Raw genomic sequence first — 22,936 nt, forward strand, 5'->3', positions numbered from 1 at the left:
TTCTGTGATACTAAGGAACAAATAAAACTTTATTACCAATCACACTTTTTTCTCTTTTGCCTGTCACTGTCTGACTATTACTGCAGTAGCTAGATATCTAAGATGAAGCAAAATCTTCAAGTGAGAATACATGCAAGGCAAGTTTTATAGCCATTAAGAACAAATGAGAGTGTCATGATTAAATTGTAAAAATAATACTCTAAGTGACAACGTAATAGAAGAATGTAGTAGAGAGGTTAATCAATGTATGAATAATGTTGCTTTACATTAGGATTCAATTCAAAACAATAAGAAAAATCAAAATATACATGAATGCAACCTTTAACCAATCCATTAGTTTTACTCTGCATTTGGATGCACCCCATGGATAGGAATAGCAACTAATTTTAAATGTAATTGCTTAATTAGTATATTTTTTAGAAGTAACCAAAGATAGAGATTTTAACGATATTCATTTGCAGCAAACTCTAAGTAGCTGCCTCTCACTCTAGGTATACTGTATAAATAGCCCATCAAGAGGGTCCTCAGAGAAAGAAACCAGAATATCATGTGCTTACACTTTTCTTAGCGGATTTATTTTTGCTACTCAACAGCCTAGCAGGTTATACAACCTAGCATACCAATTGACTTTCATTCCTGTGGTCTATGAAGTCAAAACTATTAAAAAAAAAGTCACCACCTTATTACACTGTGTTCAGCAGCAACAGGCACACAGCATGTACTCTGAGAACAAATACATTTAAAAAGCAAACCATCACACCACAAAATCAGAGAAAAAAAGCTGTCAAATCCTGTGACAGCCCAAATGCCACATAAGAAAATCCATTTAGTAGAGAGATGCTAGGCAAGTTTATTGGAGACTTCTTGTATCCCATGTCAAATGGCAGAAGGCACAAGGTTCTTCAAAGTTACCCGAAACAAATATTTTATTTACTGTACTTGACCAGATTATTTTTGGATCCTTCATTTAGCCTGGCAGGTATTTGCAGGCTTCCAAAAGGGCAAGATAGGAGCATGAAGAAACCATCCTCCAGTGACGTCTACTTCCTCAGTTAGAGGCTTTGCTGTTCCCAGGATTTGTACAGAAAGGGACGTTTTTCCCATAAGACAAAGGGAGGTAGTCTACCGATAGAAAAATCAGTTTTAAGAGGAGCCCCGGAAATTTTTACACTGATACTATTTTATATGCACATTTATGTAGTGACGTCCATCATTAAAAGTTTCAAAGGACTGTACAAACACAAGAATCTCTTCACTTAAGACTGAAATCCAGCCATCTCCAGGGTGAAATGCAGCAACTATTTTCAACACAGTACTTCAATGCAGGAAGTGAAGAAAAATACTGTCTCCAATTCAAACTATTATATCCACCTAGGTATAAAATCTGTATATGCCACCCCATCATGGTCATATCTGCATGTCACGCTAGCATATAAGATAAGAAAAACAAGTCTCACTTTCTCCCTTCCCAGTTGGTAGGAACTTGATTAAGTTGACAGGGTACATGTGTGTGTTGATAACATACTTAAGGAAAGCGAGGCTCAAAGGATGAACTTTGCATGTAGTTCTCACTGTGGAGTGAGATCTGTGCCAGAAATTTTAAAAGGCAGAACTAAACTGGCATTTTGGATTTTATGTACAGTTTGTTAAACAAAACGACAACTCCTTTGGGTCTTTGATAGTCAGAATATATGTTAATTTATCTCAAATTTTACTATGTTGTGCCCACATTTCTTTGTCATTTAATGGTCCCTGTTTTCAGATAACTTCATTAACTATTTTAAAATTGCATACACAAGGAATGTATCCCTTTGCCAGTTCAGTTCTTTTAACAGTCTGTTTAAAAGATTTGCAGCCCTAAACATAAATAAAAGTAAATTACCTCCAGGTTCATCAAGGTAAAAAGCCATGTCTTTTTTGTCTTCTCTTTCATCAATGTGATCGTAAGTAATTTGTGGAATGGGTAAGGCAGGCTCTCCAGGATTTATTATTGGTGCCGCACCATTATCACGCCCAGGTTTTCCTTTTCTTTTGTATCTTCTAGACTGTAGCAATGGAAATGGGATAATAGTAAAGATATTAACAGCATACAGAGATAAGAGCAACACACTTGAGATTGATTGTATAGTAAATTTGAATTTGATACTACAACCATTAAGTTAAGTTAAAAAGTAAGGGTGAAATTCAAAGCCATGGCCAACAGCAAATTCAAAGCCATGGCCAAAGCCCTTGGCCAAGGTTTTCAAAACTGACACATTCTGGATGCCCAACTTTAAAACACCTTAAAGAGACCAAACTTCTAGTGAGCAGGCAGTCAATACTCTCTGAAAAGAAGGTCTCTTTAATTTTTCTCAAATTGGATGCCCAAAACTTGAGTATAAAACTAAGGCCCCAAAATTATGTGTTGTGATTATTTAACAGTTGCACAGGCATCAAGGCCTTTTAGAAAGATAGAACAGAGGGCTAAGAGTAGAAAAATGCAAGATCTAATGGTTAGATTTCTTCAATAGTCTGAGAAAATTCAGAATTGCTGTATTTTCTCTCCAGAGCATACTGGTGCAGCTAGAGATTTCCCCGTTTTCCCTGTCTGTGAATAAGTAAATTAATTAAAAAATAAATTAATATCAAACCTTGATACTATATAATGTGCCAGGCACAGTACTAAAATGGAATCTAATATTATAATTCAAAATGTGTAAAAAAAGGGAAGTCAATTATTAGAGATAAAGCTTTGGGCAAAACATTGTAAATTTTAATAACAGGCTTCACCTTGTGGGCAATCCTGTTAGGAAAGAAATGGGTTGTGTTCCTATTGATTTATGTTAGTTTAAGTGATAAAGCGAAGTAGAAAGGCTAATGTTTGCAATGCTTATTCCATCAAGTTAGTGAAATACACCTATGCTGAAAGAGGCCATAAATAAAAGGAAGTGAAACCAAACAGTGTGTTTATAAGAACACTTGACCAGAGGGGAATAATCAGAAATAGAACTGATTAATAAAGCACAGACTCAGCTCAGTCATATGTACAGAGGCCCCGCCATTGTTGTTAAAACAAGGAGAACAGAAATGGAAAATTTACACAGATGTTCTAGTTTGAGAACAACAGTTACTGAAGTGACTTTGTACTGTATAATGTACTGTTAAAACGAGTTTAAACAACATCAGAGACTGTGGAGTGACTTTTTATAAATTATGTGACCTCTAAACTGGATGTTTCAGCAGCTAGAAGAGTATTTGATAGAGAAATTACAACTTGAGCAAGCATAACTGCAAAACTGGCCAAGAGACGTGACACAGAGAGGCTCCCGGAAAGCTACTCATGGAGATAAGTTGCTGACCAGAGCAAACAGCTGGAGTTCAATGCACGTCTTAAAATGTTTGTACCAACAGCTATGGCCTAACTTGTCTTTACACAAGCTGGTGTGACAAGCTGTATTGCAAAAACAGACTGGAAAATTCCAGGCCCAATTGCAAGATCTCAAAAGCTAATGTCTCGTTCCCTGATTGAACTAATTTACGTTGGTCATTTCAATTCTTCGGTAAAAGTATGGGTCACTATTTGGTTGGTCCATGCCAGCATCTCTAAGAAGAGGCACTAAATTGAACTGCCCAGCAGAAATAGGATGAAACAGTCTGTCTCCTTCAGTACATTGCTTCCCGAAAGCCAAAGGAGAAGGGAGAAGACGGATGTCATGGGCTGGACATCTGGGAGTCCGCCTGGTGATATCAAGTGCCTATATTGGATAGGCACCTCTAACTGTCTCTTTCTATTTTCCAGCAATTTGGGTTGCTAGGGAACTGGGAAAAAACTACATTGTTTCTGTCCTCCTTTCCACCTTTGTATGCAGTGTCAGCTCTTGCTGTGACCAATAACTGAGCTGAAAGCTGATGGCTGGGCAAAGATCTGGTGATAAGTAACACACATACTGTATCGTGGCTGACAACCCAAATCAGTCAGTTGACCACTTCCTGAAACAGTGTACCTAATTAGTATGGATGTGTACATGCTTGTGTATGTGCTTTAAAGATTGTCATGAAGTGACAGTGTGTGTCTGAGAAGAGCCAGCTCTTCTCATCAGGGTCAAATTCACCCCCTGCCAAGGCCCTGCACAAAGCCAATAGCCACTTGAACCCTCAGCATAAGGGCCAGGGTAGGTTTAAGTGGTATAGAGAAATCTTCACTGGCCCTCTTCACAAGGGTGAGTTTCACCCATTAATGAACAAGGGCAGAATCTGTAATTATGGGATTAAGTTATGGCAAGGGAAATCCAGGTATAATAGTGCACTAGATAAAACTGGAAAAATAAATAGAGGCAGCGTGATCCAGAAGGAAAGAGACTGGCCTGGGAGTCAAAGGACCTGAGTTATTTTTCTTAGCCCTGCCACTAGCTTGTTGTATGAGATTACACAGACACAGAGCAATGCCATGCCTTGTGCTATCCCTCCCCACCTCTGTCTGAATTGTCTGTTCAGATGGTATGCGCCTCAGGGCATGGCCTGTCTCTTACTATGCATTTGCACAGCGCGTCTATCTGCTACTGTAATGAAAATAATAAAATACACTTGGAAACAACAGAGGCATGCACTGAAATTCGGCTTTATTTCAGCCAAACTGGGATATTTGCCTAACTCGCTTTTCAAAAGTCTTCTATAGAGATAAGCACTTTAAACCAATGAATTTATATATTACTAGCCAAATTGAGAGCACAGGCCCTACTGTTCCACTGCCTTTCCCTTTTCCAGTCATATATAACTGTTCAGTTGAATGTAAAATGGATATAAAATGCTATCAGCTCATATAAGATAGCAATGTATGCTTAGTTGAACAGTTATAAATGTCTACATAAGGGACAAGGTAATGGAGAATCATGCCCATAGAAACCAATGGATACATTCAAAACAGAGACATATTGTCCATCAAGTTTGCCTTAAGGACAATTAAGTTGATCTTGACACAATGTAAGGAAATAGATTCCATATCCCATTACAGGTCTCTTCCAACCCAAATGTTTCTACAAATTCCCTGCAACCTCTATACCTCTTTTACTTATATTACTTAACTAAATTAAAACCAAGAAGAAAATAAGTATGGTAAGTTCCTTTTAACCTGTTTTCTCAGACTAGGGCTAGATGGCGCTGGTGTTTTTTTTGTATTTTGAGCAGGCGATGTAACATAGATCTTCCATGTTGCTGTAGAACTGTATGATTTCTCTGCTGCATAGCACCGCCATAGAGTCTGTAAAGTAAAAACGAAAGAATTCTTTCTGTGAACAAATGGGCATTGTGTTCTGAAGGAAAGGTAACTATAACCCTGCCAAAAATAAACCTACAGTGTATTCTTTGATTTATACAAATGTGCTGCAAATGGTTTTCATTGAACCACTATGTGCTGCAAACGGTTTTCATTGAACCACTATGTGCTGTCATGTCAAATAAAATGCAGTCGCTCCCACGAGTAACTGTTCTAAGAGGTAACCATCACCAAGAGTCATGTTCACTTCAGCATGTGGTGTTTTTAAATATGCTGTTCTTAGTATTATCAGTGGAAGTGGCCTAATCCACTACACATGCAGATGAAAATCTGCCCCATGAGAAGAAATACTCTTAGAACATTAAGAAATGCTCCAGCTTTACTTTTTTATACATTGTGCCACATTTTAGTAACTTTGTTCTCAGTTGACAGTCTCTTTACATTATATAAAATGTAATATTGGAGCATTTTCCAAAGTTGGGTGCATGTATCCATACATACACACCCAATTATTTAAGACATACGCAGTACTAATGGGAATACTACAAGGTAGATAATAATTACATGAAAATTAAAAATAAATGACAAAGTTGCTTCTTTAGTTCAACAAGAGTCTGCACCTGACAAGTGTCTTTCACCTGAGAATCTCAAAGCCCTTTAAAACATTAAACTTCACAACAAGCCTGTGGGATAGGTAATTATCCTCATGTCACAGATCAGTAAACTGAGGCAAAATTATTTAGGGTTTAAAAGCCAATCAGCAGAGAAGGACTAGACCCTACAAGTCATAACTCCTAGTCCTGTGACCACTAAACTATACTCCTTCATCTACTCTCTTTTATTATTCAAGCGATTACCTGAATTAGAGACGCTGCAGCTGGGATCTGCCTGTTAAAATGCTTCTGACGTTGTTTCTGTTGTACCTTCAAGGCAAAACCAGAACCCAGAATCCCCTAAAAATAAACCAAATACAGGTAAGTCTCTGGTGAAACTTTTTTAAACCAAAATTTAAAGCATGAAATAAAAAAAACATTTTCTTCTTGGCAACTCCTCCTTTAATATTAATGAGAGAATTTCACCTAAGCTCAGTTACAGTCAGGGAGTATCTTAACTCGTAACATTTCCACGAGGATGAAATTTATTTATCCAGTGATGAAATACAGTGTATTCGAGGTATTCTGGGCCTCACATGAGTTCACTAACTCTTTTACACAAATCAGGAAATATTCTGTCCCCAAAAAAGACTTACAACAACCATACATTCACAGCTAGAATTTATGGGGAATATTATTCAATACAGTAGCTGTAGCCACTTTCACTACATTCTAAAAGCAATTGGCACATGATAGTGAGAGAAAAACAAATGAACTCCAGATGTATTTTACACTTACTATTTCCTTCCCCCACAAATAAACAACTCTTTTCACCTGTCATCTGTGGAAGAACTCAAGGAAACATACATACAATTTTATAGAGTGCAACATTTCTTTTATAATGGGTCTATATTAGGGCAATAAATTATTACAGAGCTATAGCTGTATCCAATTTCAATTTCTCAGAGGTTTCGTTAGTTTTTAGTAACGTGGGTTCATACCCTCCGAGTTCTGCTTTGAACAAACCTGCAATGAAACTCAGGCAGAACAGTCAAGTATCACCTGGTTTTGACAAAGCTGTAGCCCAGTTTTGCTCAAAATATTAACAAACCTTTAGTAAATACAATGGAATTGGGCTGAGTTGAGTTTCCATCTAGACAAGAACAGCGTGTGTCTTCAGGTTTCAGACTGAAAGCTGCACACCATCCTTGTTGCCTGACATTCCTTCTACCTGTTGCTATGTTATGTGTAACGCTAAGTTATTCCAAGGATTTTATTTTCAAAACTTCAGCAAAAGTCTTATAGCTTAATTTTTTTAGTTAGTTTGTCCTTACATTCATTCATATTCAATTTGGGGAGCCAAAAAAAAAAAAAAAAAAAAAGCCTAGCAATGGTGCTTTGCAGCAGACCTGATTGAGATTCCCAGATTGCCGAGGTTGTCTTCTTTCAATCTCTCAGTTTTTTAAATCATAAAAGACATGAAGTTAAGGAGATCTGGGCTCTATTCCCAGTTTTGCCGCTGGCCTGCCAGTTGGCCTTGGGCAAGTCAATTCACCTAACTGTACCTTAGTATCCCCATTCGTAACGTGAGGATAATGAATCTTATCTCCTTTATAAAGGGCTTTGAGATCTATGGATGAAAAGGGCTATAGAAAAGCAAGGTATTGTTATATATTTCATTCCCAATATCTAAGGAATGTAAATGGCCATCATCACCACATTATCTGAGCTAGAGTTGACAATTTTGGTTGGACGTATTCCTGGAGGTTCCAGCACAAGACATAATCTTTCATTAAAAGAGTAATCTTTAATTCCTGGAGACTCCAAAACAATCCTGGAGGGTTGGCAACCTTAATCTGAGTGCCTGATAATTTATCCCATGAGGTAGCGATTATTACACCCATTTTACAGAGTGGGAACTGAGGCACAGAAAAGTGACTTGTGCAAGGTCACACAGGAAGTCTATGGCAGAGCAGGAAACTGAACCTGGGTTTCCCAAGTCCTAGGCTAACCCCCCCAACAATTGGATCATCCTTCCTTTCATGATGAATATTACAAGTTAAAAGGTGCAATAAACTATTTGGTATATTCTGAGACAAAAAAAAATTCTTAACAATGGCATCAATTAACAAGTATTTGTATTATTTACACATAGGATTAAATAACTACTTTGAATTCCCACTCACCGCTGGAAGAGCAAAGAAAGATATAGCAAATACTGAGAAACAGGAGGCTATTGTCTTCCCAATCCATGTCTGTGGTACTTTGTCTCCATAACCAATTGTTGTGACCGTTACCTGCACCATAAACAAAGAAAATATTCACTGCAAAGTTATAAAGTTATTTCAGAAAGTGATGTGAAAGCAGCACAATGTATGACAATGCATTTGGCATAAACACTATAGCCCCGTGCCTAAAGCTCTAGCTCCTGAAATCATTTGCTTATGTTAGAATCTCGATCTGAATAGCCAGGAGAGGTGTGAGTAACCCCATTCATCTCTTTGGGGCACTGCACTGGGGGGCTCCATCAACACCACCCCAGCAGAGGACTTGTAGCAGGAAGAGAGGAGTACAATGATTTCAGCACACCCATCCAAATAGATACACCAGCAGACAGAATATAAGTACAAGGGGACCCCATCCTGTTGCATCTGGTCTGTCTGGGAGAGGAGGCCCTTGCCGCCACCACTCAAAGTGGGATGCAGGGCCAGGAGGGGAGGGGCGCGGGGCTCATATTAAGGCATGCCTAACGCACCATATGTCAGGGTTGGGTTTTGGACAGTCGGCCTAGTGGCTAGAGCCAGTCAGACACTAGGAAGTGGAGTTGTGGGTTGATCCAGGGTTGGGAACCAGGGGCGAGAGTCAGGAGTCAGTGATGGGACCTAAAAGCCAAGGTTCAGGAACTGGAAGTCAGAAGCAGGAGACAAAGCCAAGTCAAGAACTGGATATCAGAGCCAGGAGGTAAAGCTAAGGTCAGGAATAGCGTGAAAAAGCAGAGTCTGTAACAGCAGCTAGCTAGGATTCTGCCTAGCTATAGAGACAAACTTCCTCCCGAGGCTAAAATAGTATGTCTGGACCCATAGGAATGTCTTGTCAATTTGGCTCTCGCTGGGCAGCACACCCATGTTTGGGCCCTTGAGACTCATGCTCTGGTAAGTGTTTCTACTGTCAGGGGTGTTAGGTGGTGGTGTGGAGGCAGCCACTTCCCAGGGACTCTGCAGACCCACGTTGTATACATGCTGAATCTTTCATCATATTGCCATAATTGGCCCTGCCCACTGCCCTGTTTCAACATTGCAAAGATGGTTTACTACTTCTCAAAATTAAAAGCTCTAGCCATTGACTACAGAGTATTTTTCATTCTGTCCGATACAAATAATTTTAACAGCTACGTCTACAAAGAGTTATTAGGTTTCAGGACATAGCCCCAAACCTATCCTCCACTCCTTCCATTTTGCCACCAATAATACCAGAAATATGACCAAAATAGGCTGATGAATTCATATTCACCTAACCATTCACAATGGGAACAAAGGAGCCTATGGGAATTAGGGTTGACCAGAGGATGACGATTTCATTTTGTGGCAACTTTCAAGATTTCAGAATTTGTTTTTGTTTCTCCTTGGACAAAATCTTTAATATATATATATATATATATTTCTGAAAAAAAGAGAGAGAGGCTGTTTAGCCTCATGGTTAGCGTGTTGACCTGGGACATGGAAGAACCAGGCTCCACTCCCTCCTCTGCTCCAAAATCAGAGCAGAATTTTTCATCCCATATCACACCAAAACAGGCAGAGCAGGGGCTTGAACCTGACTCTCCCACTGAGCTACAGAGTCAGTCTTTGCACTCTGTGCTCACCCAGACTCAAAAACCTTCCTACCAAAAGTTTCATGGAAACAAATACATCTCCACAAAACCTTATGGCTTCAACAAAATAACATATTTCACTAAAATTTCATTTTGGCAAACATTTTTTGAACGGCTCTAGTGAGAATATGACCATTTAGGGCACAGTTGCTGCTATCTGCAATTGTTGCACCGTTAGAAACTATAAATAATAATAATAATAATAATAATGCATATTTCTTATAAAGCGCTGTTCATCAGAATCTCAAAGCACTTCACAATCATTAATCTATAGTTTTTAAGGTTTTCCCGAAGAGCCTATAAACAGTTGGAGAGAATATGCTTCCTTTAGAGCAGTGGTCCCAGACTTGTTCCGCTGGTTGTGCAGGGAAAGCCCCTGGAGGGCCGGGCTGGTTTGTTTACCTGCCACATCCGCAGGTTCGGCCGATTGTGGCTCCCAGTGGCCGCGGTTCCCTGCTCCAGCCAATGGGAGCTGCTGGAAGTGGCGGCCAGTACATCCCTTGGCCCGTGCCGCTTCCAGCGGCTCCCATTGGCCTGGAGCAGTGAACCGCGGCCACTGGGAGCTGCGATCGGCTGAACCTGTGGACACGGCAGGTAAACAAACTGGCCCGGCCCACCAGGGGCTTTCCCTGCACAAGTGGCAGAATAAGTTTGGGAACCACTACTTTAAAGCATTCTCTCAGGAAAGCACTGTAATGAGCTCGGAAGGAGGATTTAAAAAAAAAAAAAAAAAAAAAAAAAACAGGGCTGAAAATACTATTGAACTAAGACTTTCAAGCCTGAAAACTAAACTCACATTTACTTTTTAGACTCTTGGCTCCTCATTCCGAACAAAATGCCAGTTTAGCAAACTCAATATTTTAGCATCTTTATTTCCCTGCAACTTTCAACTGTATGCTCACCTCAGCAAGGACCACATCTTCAGTACAGCCCCTAGCATAACAGAGCCCTAATAATGATTAGGGCTATTGCTTACTACCCCAAAACAAAGAAATAATAATGACAATCACCACACCACATGTTAAGTTTCAAAACGATCAGATCTGGGGCGTGGAGGAAATTAAAGCAATGATTCCTTAATGACCATTCAGCTTCTCAGTGCACCCAGATAATCCATTAATGTCTTGCTTTTTCTTCTCCCCTTCATTTTCCTATGAAAGGCTCCTTGTTTTTCTGAGTTCTCAGCACTCAGGAATTAAAAACCAACTGCCGTAAGGCTGAACTACTCTAACATTACTGTGGGAGACAGCATGAAAAACCATAACCACAGAGAAAGGGAGAGATCCTTTTCCATCCCTGCAGCAGACATTTGGCGGACAGATTCCTGCAGGTGTCTGGACACGTCTCAGGAAGTTTCTCCATTGCCACTTTAAGAGGACTCTTTCTTGCTAATCTAATTAATACTTGTAAGTATGCAGAATGGATTATAGATAATGTAAATTCCCCATCTTTCTTAATCCTGTCCAGAATTATTTTGAACGTATTTCTAGTAGATGCTAGTGAACCGATCAGCATATATTTAATAATTAGCTATTGAAAAAATAAGCCTGTTGCCTAAACCAGATTCACTACATCACATGTCCACTGATATCTTCTGCACATGCTCTAGCTAACTTAGCCTCTGATCCGACAAACACATACACATGCATAGCTTCAAGAATGAGAGTAGTTTCACTGACAGCAATAGGACTATTCACAGGCTTAAAGCTCTTTCAAGATCAGGGCTTTAGGACCAAACATTAAAAATAAAGGGACATTGCTCTGGCTCGGACATGGGTACTTGATATTGGAGATTTGGTGAAATAGCTCAAAAATTGGTATTACAGGCAGAGTAATCTGATGTAAACAATCAGCTATTTGACTCAAATTCTACAAGACATAAATTAGCCCTGTTCTCATCAAAAGACACTAAGGTAGGGTCTCAAGAGATAGGAATGGAAATGAAATGTTAACTTCTGCCCCGAAAGAGGATTCAAAAATAATTTTAAACAGGCAGGATTAATAATTTTGCCAGACTGATAATCCCTTAGGAAATGTCTTTCCATATATGTTAACAAGGTAATAGTGCTGAAAATGGTTCACATAAGAAGCTATAAGTCTTCGGTAGAACTCTGCAATTAAATCTGCCATGCCTGTCAAAAGTAGATGAAACAGCCTTGCATTCAACTAGAGTGAGTGAACCTGGTTAACATTTGGTTCCAAATTCCTTTTATTTTTGTTTTATTTTCCTTTTTCCTCAAGTTTAAACCCTTTAGGACCTTTGTATCAAATTCAGCAAGCTTGCACTTTCTACAGTAGGCAAAATCTCACACATAATAGACTCTGCGGTTTTAGCAGATACACACACACACAAAGTCTTTCAAAAGCTGCTACCAAGATTTTTTTAAATCTTGGATTAGTTTTGAAAAGCAAAAGTGAAATTAAATTTCACTCCCTAATAACTCCACATCTGTGTTTTTGTGGTATAGAAGGTTCTAAAAGAAAAAGAAACTAAGTGATTCACTTTGCCCTGTGTCACTGGTCCCAGCTGTGAACTGCACCTGCACCGTGACTCACTAATGCTGCAGAGGCCTACACGTCTGGAAAGCTTAAACAATTTAAACAGTGTTCTTCCTTCATGTGTCTCACATAGATAAAGACAAAGCTGATTTTATCTACCCATTACACAACTCACGAAGAATTTTACAGAAAAATCCCTGAGCACTTTGAGCAATACATAAACACTTTAAAAAAATAGGTTGAATTCTAAATGTTCCTATCTTAAACAATGGAAAGTGTTTAAAGCAAGCACCGATTAGCCTACATTTTGAACTTATTCATTTCTGTTGAAAATTCTCCCAGTTTTCTTTTATTAACTTATAATCAAGAATATTTGCAAAATATACTCATATGAAGAGATATTAACTATTTTAAGCCCTGATTCTGCAGCCTTTACTTTGTCAGGCCTGCAGCATCTAGCCCTTAGATTCCAAAATAGTTTCTCATGTTAGAAAATTGGATTTAATTCTTTAAGCATGTTCCTGCCAGTAGCTAAAAGAGAGGGATGTTTTTGTGTTTACTTCTCACGGAAGGTGTTTATATACCACAGTGACGGGAAACCTTATTAAACCATAGCTAAATACTACAAAGTTCACAAGAACAGAGATCGACATCCTATAACAATTACGTTGAACAGTCATCCCAATTTATTAGAGAGAGAGATACACACACATACACACTTTGCTACTAACCTCTTTGGACCACTGGGGGAATTTACAAGCTTCCCAGGAGATCAGCTGAACTAATGCTAGCTCTGGTGGGAGCCCCAATGTTGTTGAGACTCCCACAGCTAGACCCTCTTCTAACACCATTTTGATTACATTTACTTTTAATCATATTTAGCTGAAACGGTGGTAAAAAACTAGCTGAGCAGCCATGTCCCCACTGTTTTGAAAACTAGTTCAACTGAACTGGTGGTAGAACAAGTAGGAATTGATTGCTGTTAAAGTTTCCTCAGCATAGACATGGCTTTTTGTGATGTCAGTCTAAAAAGGCACAGATTTGTTTGACCTTTACTGTTTTGGTTTTTATTCTATAATTTTTCAGCAATCTGCTCTTGTGGAAAGTTTCTTCCTAAGCTCAATTGATTAGGGATTGTTTTATGCCCAGCTGCACAAGGTTTAAGTTCCTTATAAACTTTTTATCATGTATGTCTACAGAGGGGTTTAACAATTGATTTTGTGGGCCACTGGTTTCCCCCTGCCAGACTATTTAGTTCTGTCCAGTCATTTCGGAGTGGAGGGGGGTGTTGGTCAGGGTTTTTCATTTTTTTGGATCAATTTATTGGATGCTTTGTGTACCCTACAAATTAGTTGAATACATGATAACTAAATCACTGGAATTAAAGATTTACAACATTTTTTAACTGAGCCATTAAAAAAGGGTAAGCCAAACTTCTATAAAAATAATTTTAATAAAGGTTTGTATGTCACCCTTCTAACACAAATATTATAAATGTTTATGTATTGGGACTTTCAAGGCGCTTTTTTTTTCCATCCCACAAACTCTTACCAGTCTTTATTTAAAGGATTATTTAGATGCAGGTAAAATATTACTTTGTTACTTAAGGAAGTTTTCCGTCTTTTCTTTACAAAGACTTGAACTGCTTATCCCTTTGGTCTTGGATTAAACCAGCCTTTAAATTCTCTCTCTCTCTCACACACACACACACTTACGTATGTCAAAGCCAGCAAAAGGTTGCGTAAGTGCAAAACCCACCCACATAAGCAAGAGAGAACTTTCTGTAGCATACCTTAGCACTCACCCATCACATTCAATAGTCTTACAGACATGCTGCACACCTCTGCTATGAACTCCCTTGCACATATGAAGAAAGAGTATGAAATACACAACATTCTCTTAACAACACTACAACAAATACAGCAAATGTAACATCTGTTAGATATATGCACTGTATACTTGTCAATGGGTAGTATGAGGTAGGAATTAAGATTTTGCTTTACAGCGTGGTTTGGGACCAGTGCCGCCCCAAGCAGCCAAAACCAAAAAAAAAAAAAAAAAAAAAAAGCTGCGACCGCGATCGCAATCTGCGGCGGCAATTCGGCGGGAGGTCCTTCACTCCGAGCCGGAGTGAGGGACCGTCCGCCGAATTGCCGCCGAATACCTGGACTTGCCGCCCCTCTCCAGAGCGGCCGCCCCAAGCACCTGCTGGTGCCTGGAGCCGGCCCTGTTTGGGACGAAGAGAATAGTCAGTTAAGGGATGTGTAAGGGCTGAATGGGCAAGTGGGGGAGTACTGTGGATATTTGGGAGCTAGTGGCTCTAAGTCTGCCCCCCAATAATATCTCTTCATCATACATATCCTCAGGGTACGTCATTCCCGTCCCTATCACCAGACCTGATTTGTCAGCCTCCTCTGGGGTGTCACACTGACACTCATAAGCCACATGAGATTTGCCAGTGGGGAAAGCTGCCTCAGGAGCACAGGTGGTGTATCAGACTCAGACTGCTGGTGAGCAGAGGAAAGACATTTCCCAGAGATGTGTCACTAATGTGATGAATACGGCTAGAGGAGCATCACCAATACCTGTTCTCTCTCTTCACTCCCCACATAACCACATATTCCCTTCACCACCCAGCTGGGCATTCACACCCCTACACAACGCCCATAACTGCCCATTACCCCCAGCCCCAAACCTTCTTCTCTAGTTCACCACGACTCCTTACTGAGCCCTGCTGGTGAATCTGGGAAGCACAATCAGACATCCAAAACAGCTGATGGATCTGGAGGGCTCTGTCAACTACTCTCAATAGAACTATTTAATGTTATCAAAACTTCCTATATTCCATGTTTTAAAATATTCAGTTTGCATTGTAGTACACGACTGACATCCACACGCATGCTTTGGGGGCTGTCAGTACAGTGGCATAGCTAGAGGTAGCTGAATAATGGAATACCCTGGCCTAAATTTCTCAGAGGGCACATTCTTACAGTAATGTTTCTTTTTAGAATAATCACTGAAAATTAAATTGGGCTCAAAAGAGCATATAAAATTTCAAGATTAATTTCTCGCTCTTTAAAATAAGGATTTCATTCCTACTTTAAGTACAAAACGCAATGCAAACTTTACCATGGAGCTACTACTTTGCCTTCATAATATACTTCAATACTGACATACTTTAGTTTTATTAAGTTTACTTTAAAAAAAAAATAAAGGTAAAATTTCCCTTTTAGATTACCATTTACAAATTGAAAGCCTGATTTTGCAAATCAATAAATCCTTACTCTGGAAAAAAAAATCCCTATTAACATCAATGGTCTATCTCGCATGAGAGTGAACAAAGACTTGGCACACACTTTGCTACAGATGACTTACCACACCCCACCACAGGGCATCAGCATAGCTGGAGAAACCTGTTCTTCCATCTTCATCCACTGCATCCTTCTCAGCAAGATAGACAAAATAGGATGAGAAGATCAGTCCCAAGAATCCAATGTACAGAGTGGTTATGAGTTCCTATCACAAAAGAAAGGAAATAGTATGTAAGGCTTAAGTTATGTACTTTCCAGTTTGAAACCAATAACTTTGTTTGGTTTTACTAGCATATTTTGCTGAAAGGCACTATCATGGCAATGCTGTGCAATGGCAATGTTAAAAAGACACTATCAGCATGTTTAGAATGCAAAATGTGCTTCCATAAAAAATAGATGAATCAGTGAATAGCTTTTTATTTGCTTCAAAACTAAGTCATTCAAGGACAAACGGTCCTTGACAGTAGATTTGGACAGGTAAAAACAGACATAAGAGTTTGCAATGTCATTGGCCAACTTTGATGATATGCCTTTTAAAACTGAAGATAAATCCTACCATACATTCTTAGACTATGTGATTTATTTACAGTAAATCTGTTTCTTCTTCACATCCCCCAGCATATTAACAGATATGGGGAGCACAGCATCACCATTCATTCCTGTGCATGGTCTGTTCATCCATTCATGTTCCTGCATACGATGTCCCACCATTTACTCCGTAGTCAGCATCTAGGCCTGACTTACCTTGGTTGAATTTGTGTTAGTCTCTTTGACATCCTATCATGTCTACGTTCTAAAGTGTCCCCACCATTGTAATCTTTTTTCTATTGCAGCCAATTCTGTACCCTGATTTCTCGTCCTACTCTCCTTCTAACTTGATTTATCTTAAGTCATGACTCTTTACATCCGCCATCTTCCAAAGAACCCATCACTACTGCCTCCAGCCTTCTGATGTCTGTTTCATTTAATGCACCTGCTTCCAGACCATAGACAGAACAATTGTTTGATAAATTTTCACTTTGGTATCAAATGTAATGTTTTTATTAGTCCATAATTTCATCAACTGTGCAGCACTTGTTGCTAAAGCAGTTCTCCTTTAAACCTCATCTTTGACACGATCATCAGCATTGATCAAGCATCCTACGTACACATAATATTTGACTTGTTCTACAGTTTGGACTTACAACTATATCATCTTCTTGGTATTTATTGTATCTTGGAAAAGGGACAATGGCTAAAATACATTAGCAGTCTAATGAAATCTACTGCAGTATTAGACATTGTAAAATACCCAAAACTTTCCTTGAATACTCTGTTTATAACTGCAATGTCATATCATTATAGACTTAGACATACATGAATCACTTAGGAGTAACCAACTTGAAGGAAATTAAACTAATTTAAGTTACCCACAAGCACATATATAATGCTTAGCTCTAAATATATTTTTCAGACTATTTATTCACCCACACAAGGATTTTCCAAGGATGCACATTATTGCCTTCCACCTAAAACTTTTTTTTATTTAACGTTTTAAAAGGGATCGGAGACTTCATCCACATTTACTTTGTGTTGCCTGAGAGACTGTTTTGTCTTTTGTAATACTTTTTATTTAAGCTTTGCCACCTGCAGGAAGACTGAATAGTAAAATTTACTATATGCCTCATCTGTATCGTTCCCTGGTTCTTTATTGTGTTCTTCTAGTCAACATTCTGAATTCCAGAGAATTCTTCTCCTTTATTTTGTGTCCCAAATATTGCAAGAATGTTTTTTAAAAATAAAACACAAGTCTAACAAAGAACCCCTCTATTTAAAATAGATGTTTCTCTCCCACCATCCTTCTGTCACGTCTTACACTAGCATCCAAAGCTAAATGTCAGAGTTCCTGGAATATCTGGGTTTTATTACCTTACCCTGTAATTTCTTTCTGCTCCCTTCATTTTTTCATTACAGCATCTCTCTAGTGGCAATGGTGAAGCCTTGGAATGCTCCCCAAGACAACTGCTACTTGTAGCATCGGGAGTCAAGACTCTACAAAGCCTGTCCACTGAAACTTCACTGAGATAATCCAGATTCAGTGTACCTAATCAACTTTTGCACAAAACAAAGCAGGTTCCCTTCTCAATAAATTTTCAAGTAATCCATTAGTGCTGATTGTTCCCTCTCTAGTTTCAGTTTTTAGTAGCATCCAGTTTCACCTGTAAGTCCTTTTCTCAGCTCTAGTTGCCGGATGCATTGGTTGAGCAAGGAAGTCAGAGCTGAATCTTCACTAGTTTGTTGTTCCATTGTGGTCAACCTCTCCTCCACCAACTCTGATGTCTCTTTTTGTACAGCAGTTAATACACTGTGTATGTCTGATCTTATTGCTTTGAACTCCGTTAAGAGTTCCTTTTATATTTGCAGCTCACATTGTTTTCTCTTGGTTTTGGCAGCTTTCTGTGCTATCTTGTCCAAGTCATTCCTCTTTCAGCAGTGATCATCCATTCATTATGCTAAGATATTGTTTAGTTTGTAGGCATGGGTTACTCTAGCTATGGACAAACTAGGCAGCTTCCTAGGGCAGCAGATTTGTCCCAGCTGCCCTTCTATCACGATGGAGGGGTGTTCTGGCCAAATATGAGTGGCATTGTGACCCCATGCACCAGGCTGCAATTCCAGTCACTCAAATTTGACAGATGGACAGCTGGGTCAAACCTGCCATCCTAGGCTTATAAGGAGAGGGGTGGCACACTGACGTTTTGCCTAGGGCAGCAGATAGTCTTGAGCTGCCTCTATTTGTGGGTGTCCATTTAACAGTTGGAAAGCCTGAATTCAGTAGACTGTAAAGGGCAAGAAAGCCAATGGAGGCAGATGTTCTAGATACCAACTGAGCATGAAGTTCCTATGCTTCCATCCCCAGGAGATGATATCACTTCCCACTGAATCAAGGTACTACTAAAGCTGTCTGTGTCTTGCTTCAAACCAAAGCCCAACTACAAAACATCCAAGCTACTGGTAGATGTCACAAGTCACTAGAACACAATCTACTACTTTCTCACTGATTTTACCTTAGAATGGAGGCCAGAGACCAGACAATAGTTGGAGAGATTTTCTATGTGAAGTATTAGCTTTAAAAATCAGGCAGACAAATGAGATTTTTAGTGGAATTGGACAAGATCTCAGGATCTCACTGTGACTGAAATGTCACCAGAACTACTGAGGATATTTCAGCATCGGCATCTCTAAACTGTAGCCCTATTCATCAAAGCCTGAACCCTTGTCAAAACTCAGTCTGGATGCAAACATCACTTCCTCTGATCATCTCTAATGGCCACTCTGAATACGTACGTACATGTTTAAAAACAAATATTGCAATAGCAAGTGTGTATATATAAATATTAAAAATAATTGTTCCAGCAGCCCTATACTAAGGAGATATGTGTAAGATAGGCATGAGCGCCAGGTTTGTATAATTTTTGGTGGTGCCCAGAACAGGTCCAAGCAGAGCAGTCTCATACATAGGACGGACCGGGGCAACCGCTCCGGGCCCCAGGGGGCCCTGCGCTTCAGGGGCACGTGGGGTCCTGGGCGGCCTGCAGGGTTAGCGGGGGGGCTGGTGCCAACAGCAGGGAGAAACCCAGCCCCAGCCCACCCTGCTCTGCTCCGCTGGCTCCCAGCGTCGCTCAGGGGAGGGGGCGGAAGCTGAAAAGAGGCAGGGTGGAGGTTTGGGGGAAGGGGCAGGAAGAGGCGGGGTTGGGGCAGGGGCGGGAAGAGGCAGGGCGGGGGTTTGGGGAAAGGGGTAGTGTGGGGGTGGGGGCAGAGCAGAGGCAGGAAGAAGTGAGGCGGGGTGGAGCAGGGTGAGGTAGGCTGGGGCTGGGTTGCTTGCTGCTGCTAGCGCCAGGCCCCCCGCTAACCCTCCAGGCCACCCTGAATCCCGCATCCCCCCAAAGCACGGGGCCCGGGGTGGTTGCTCCGTACTGTCCTATGGATGGGACGGCTCTGAAAATATAAGCCCAAACATTGGTAGAGTCGGGCGCCATCACGTTCCTGAATATTGATGGAGAACAGGCACCACGGACCCATATAACTCGCCACCTATGAAGACAGGATATAAAGATTTCAACAAAAGTGAACTAAAGTACATATAAAGAAACAGGATTTGATGGCTTGCCCTAATATAGCATCTAACATCTGAAGTCCCCTGAATGTTTTGCAGAAATCAAGGCTCAGATTATCATCTCTATTTTATAGCTGAAGTAACAGACAGAAGTTAAATAATTTGCCCAATACAAGAAAGTCAGAAGAAGGGCCAGATACACAACTCAAGAGTCCAGGTCTTGCAGTCCTTGCACTTACCACACAGCAAAGCTTACTCTCGTGCTTTTGATTAGGACAGCTAACATACTGAGATGCTATTCATCAAGATCACAAAAAAATAGTCACCAAAAAATTATTTTCCTTTTCTCCTCCACAGAAGTCCAACACACTATACTTTGCAGTTATGACTTAAAAAATTTTTAGTGGTGGGGTGGTGTGCAAAGAAAGCCAAAATCACACTTGCATATTGGGTAACACGATAAATCCGTATTGAAGCGCTTAAGTCAATACGTTATTTTAAACCTGGACACATTTTTAATTATGACAAATTATCCCAAATAATAATACTCAGAACCATCAATTGACCTTCTATTAGAAGCATTATGGCAGCTCACAAAGCAAGATGAGGGATAAGTGAACCTCTGTGATTAGAGACTCATAAGCTGGAGCTCGATAAGTTAACTCAATAGTTTTTCAGTGAGCTGCATGATTTTTTCCAAGTTTTTCCATCACCATATGTGATATTGACTCATGTTCTGTTGCCTTTGGCAAAAACCACTAGTATAAGCTTAACCTGCTGAAAATAGCTGAGTGCCCTGGCCAAATCGGGTTTCAGTGAGCTAATACAGCTATACGTAAAACTCAGACACACATGGAAAGCATTGGTTCAATCTTCACTAAGCTTTTCTGGGCACAGACAGATACAAGCGAATCCATTTTCAATGGAACCCAAATAATTTACTTTTTTGCACTTTTCAGGGATTTAGGATCCTATTTTATATTGAAAAAGTATCTAATTCATCAACAACAAGAACAAATAAAAGTCTGCTTTGTACGCTGGCTGCAAAGAAAAAGAAACTGAGATCCTTTTTTCTTTAAAACGCAAATTTCTATTGCAGACTGGAGGGGAATAAAAGTTCTGTTTTCCCTTCTGTTCACTTCAGTTTCAGCTACACTTATCCAATGTCAATAAAGTATATTTTTGATTTTGAATTGCTCATGTGTCAGTGGATGATCTCCTTGGTCAAGCACCACAGATATGAAGACTGTTTATAGATCATCATAATCACTTCTCTGGAGTAATAGAACTTCAAATTCATTTGGTTCATGGGCTTATCTTCTCCAAGGTATTTTTTATTTGCCCCCAGAAAACCCCCACAGTAAGCCTCATGAATGCTAAGAAAATACTTTAGGAGACTAGTCCAGTATTATATGGATAGCCATGTAGTGTAGAGATAAACAATGAAGCTTACACTGACATGGGCCATTAAAATTACTCCTGTCATATAGGAATGAAGTGGATTTGTGTTGAGGGATTTTTGCTGTTTGTTTTGGGATTTTTTTTAAACAGGAATTCAATGTTTTTCAATGGAGTTCAGCCTGTTGGAGCTGAAGTTACCTGCAGTGCAGCAGAAATGTTAATAGCACAAGAATAACTATACTATAGATGTTCACTGTTTTGCTTTAAGCAGCTCCCAGTCATCTGTAACATAACATTACATAACAAGTGTAATGCTGAAGTAAATGCAGGTGGCACCTGTGATGGAAGTTCATAGTTGTTTACACTAATTGGAGAATAGATTTATATGAAGAAGTGTGAAGGAAGGACTGTCATAGGAGGCGAAATAACTGGCTATAAAGGTGAAGAAATCTATAGTGTGGAACAAGCCACTATAATATGACAGGATGAGTAAGAGAGAATGACAATAATATTATGTTGATATGGTTAACCTCACGCACCGGTTTTAATCAAAAACTATTCAAAAGTTACCCTTTAAAAAGGGCCCTTCAATCATTCATTTGCCAAAGTCTGTGTAAAAGTCTATACAAAAAGTGATTATTTAAGCTTAAGTACTTCTGAACAGGAGAGGTAATGCTAAAATGTAAAAGCTTTAACAAAAACAGGCTGCTATTTATATAAATATTTACCTGTATTTCACAGCCTATATCCTTAGATAAAATAGTGTTTCCTGCATGTTATAACACTATATTTAATATTTTTATTTATAGCACAGATTAGAAACCCCAATATTTAAGTAGCTAAATAAAAAGGAATGGTTAAAATGGTTGATGTGTTAACTTAAAATGTTTCCACTGGTTTTTGTTTTTTTGCCAAAATAACCTGGGCTAGAAGACATTTCCTGCAAATACAGCTGACAGCATTTTTATATGCGAGACAAACCATGTAACTCTGTTTAATAAATTATGCCTGAACAGTTCCATCAAACTTCACAGAGAACCATTATTCACAGCTAGAATGCTAATTTCCAGAAAATACCACTGCTGGTGCCTACTAGCCATCAAATTGAAAGAAATATTCAGCCTAATTGTGTTCCTGTTTTAAAAATAAAAAGAAACGTGATTGTCTTTGAAAGTGATTCATTCTATCTTGCAACAATCATTGTTCATTTTAAACCAGATCATGATTTGAAGTCCAAGAGATGAATAAGCTTCACAGGCCACATGTTAGAAATTTTAAAATATCCAGTACCTGACGATGTATGAAAACAACTGATCCTAAGAGTCTCCAAGTGCCACCCTGCCGATCTACATGAAGCATGCGAAGTATCTGGAGAAACCGGATTCCCCTGAAAGAAAAATGTGAAATGAAATCAAAAACTTAAATATCTATACAAACTATTTTTTAATCTGCACACAACCTTCAGGATGCATTCATATACTGTAATTAAAAAAACCCACAATAACAAAAAACATGTGCATGATCATCCTTCAGGATGCTGAGCAACTTTTCTTCCCAGAGATGTGCCTGGGAATTAAGACTATTCAGTACCTTGTGTGTGTGGACCCATAAATTTCAATACTGTATACTACTCTGTATTTAAGTGTATAGTATATCAATATACCAAACAGTTAAATAAATTGTACAACTATTTGTTCATACTCATAAGCACATTACATTTTTACTTATTTGTGACTCTCAAATGTTTGCTTTCTGAGAACATTCAGTACCAAAACTTTACTAGCGTGAACACTTGCAAAAAGTAAACTTTTAACCCTTATATTTTCCAAAAGCAAAAACTGAATTGAACGTTCAATTGTAAAAGTCACAATTCTCACTTTTTTGTATGTTTTTAGTTACATAAATCATCCAATC

The 22,936-nt window shown here is 39.3% G+C and overlaps 1 protein-coding gene across 1 annotated transcript in view; it reads right to left on the reverse strand.

Moving 5' to 3' along the window:
* Positions 1–22,936, reverse strand: part of LOC101933868 (potassium voltage-gated channel subfamily KQT member 1-like) — a 730,845-nt gene that overhangs the window by 609,837 nt on the left and 98,072 nt on the right. The window contains exons 7-12 of the mRNA XM_065584152.1: positions 22,313–22,409; positions 15,590–15,730; positions 8,031–8,141; positions 6,109–6,204; positions 5,108–5,236; positions 1,883–2,045 (exon numbers count right to left, since the gene is read on the reverse strand). Coding sequence (XP_065440224.1) covers positions 1,883–2,045; positions 5,108–5,236; positions 6,109–6,204; positions 8,031–8,141; positions 15,590–15,730; positions 22,313–22,409 — 737 coding nt within the window. The remainder of the gene's footprint in view (positions 1–1,882; positions 2,046–5,107; positions 5,237–6,108; positions 6,205–8,030; positions 8,142–15,589; positions 15,731–22,312; positions 22,410–22,936) is intronic.

This window comes from Chrysemys picta, chromosome 1, assembly GCF_011386835.1.
Source record: "Chrysemys picta bellii isolate R12L10 chromosome 1, ASM1138683v2, whole genome shotgun sequence".
In the NCBI taxonomy this organism is placed as follows: Eukaryota; Metazoa; Chordata; order Testudines; family Emydidae; genus Chrysemys; species Chrysemys picta.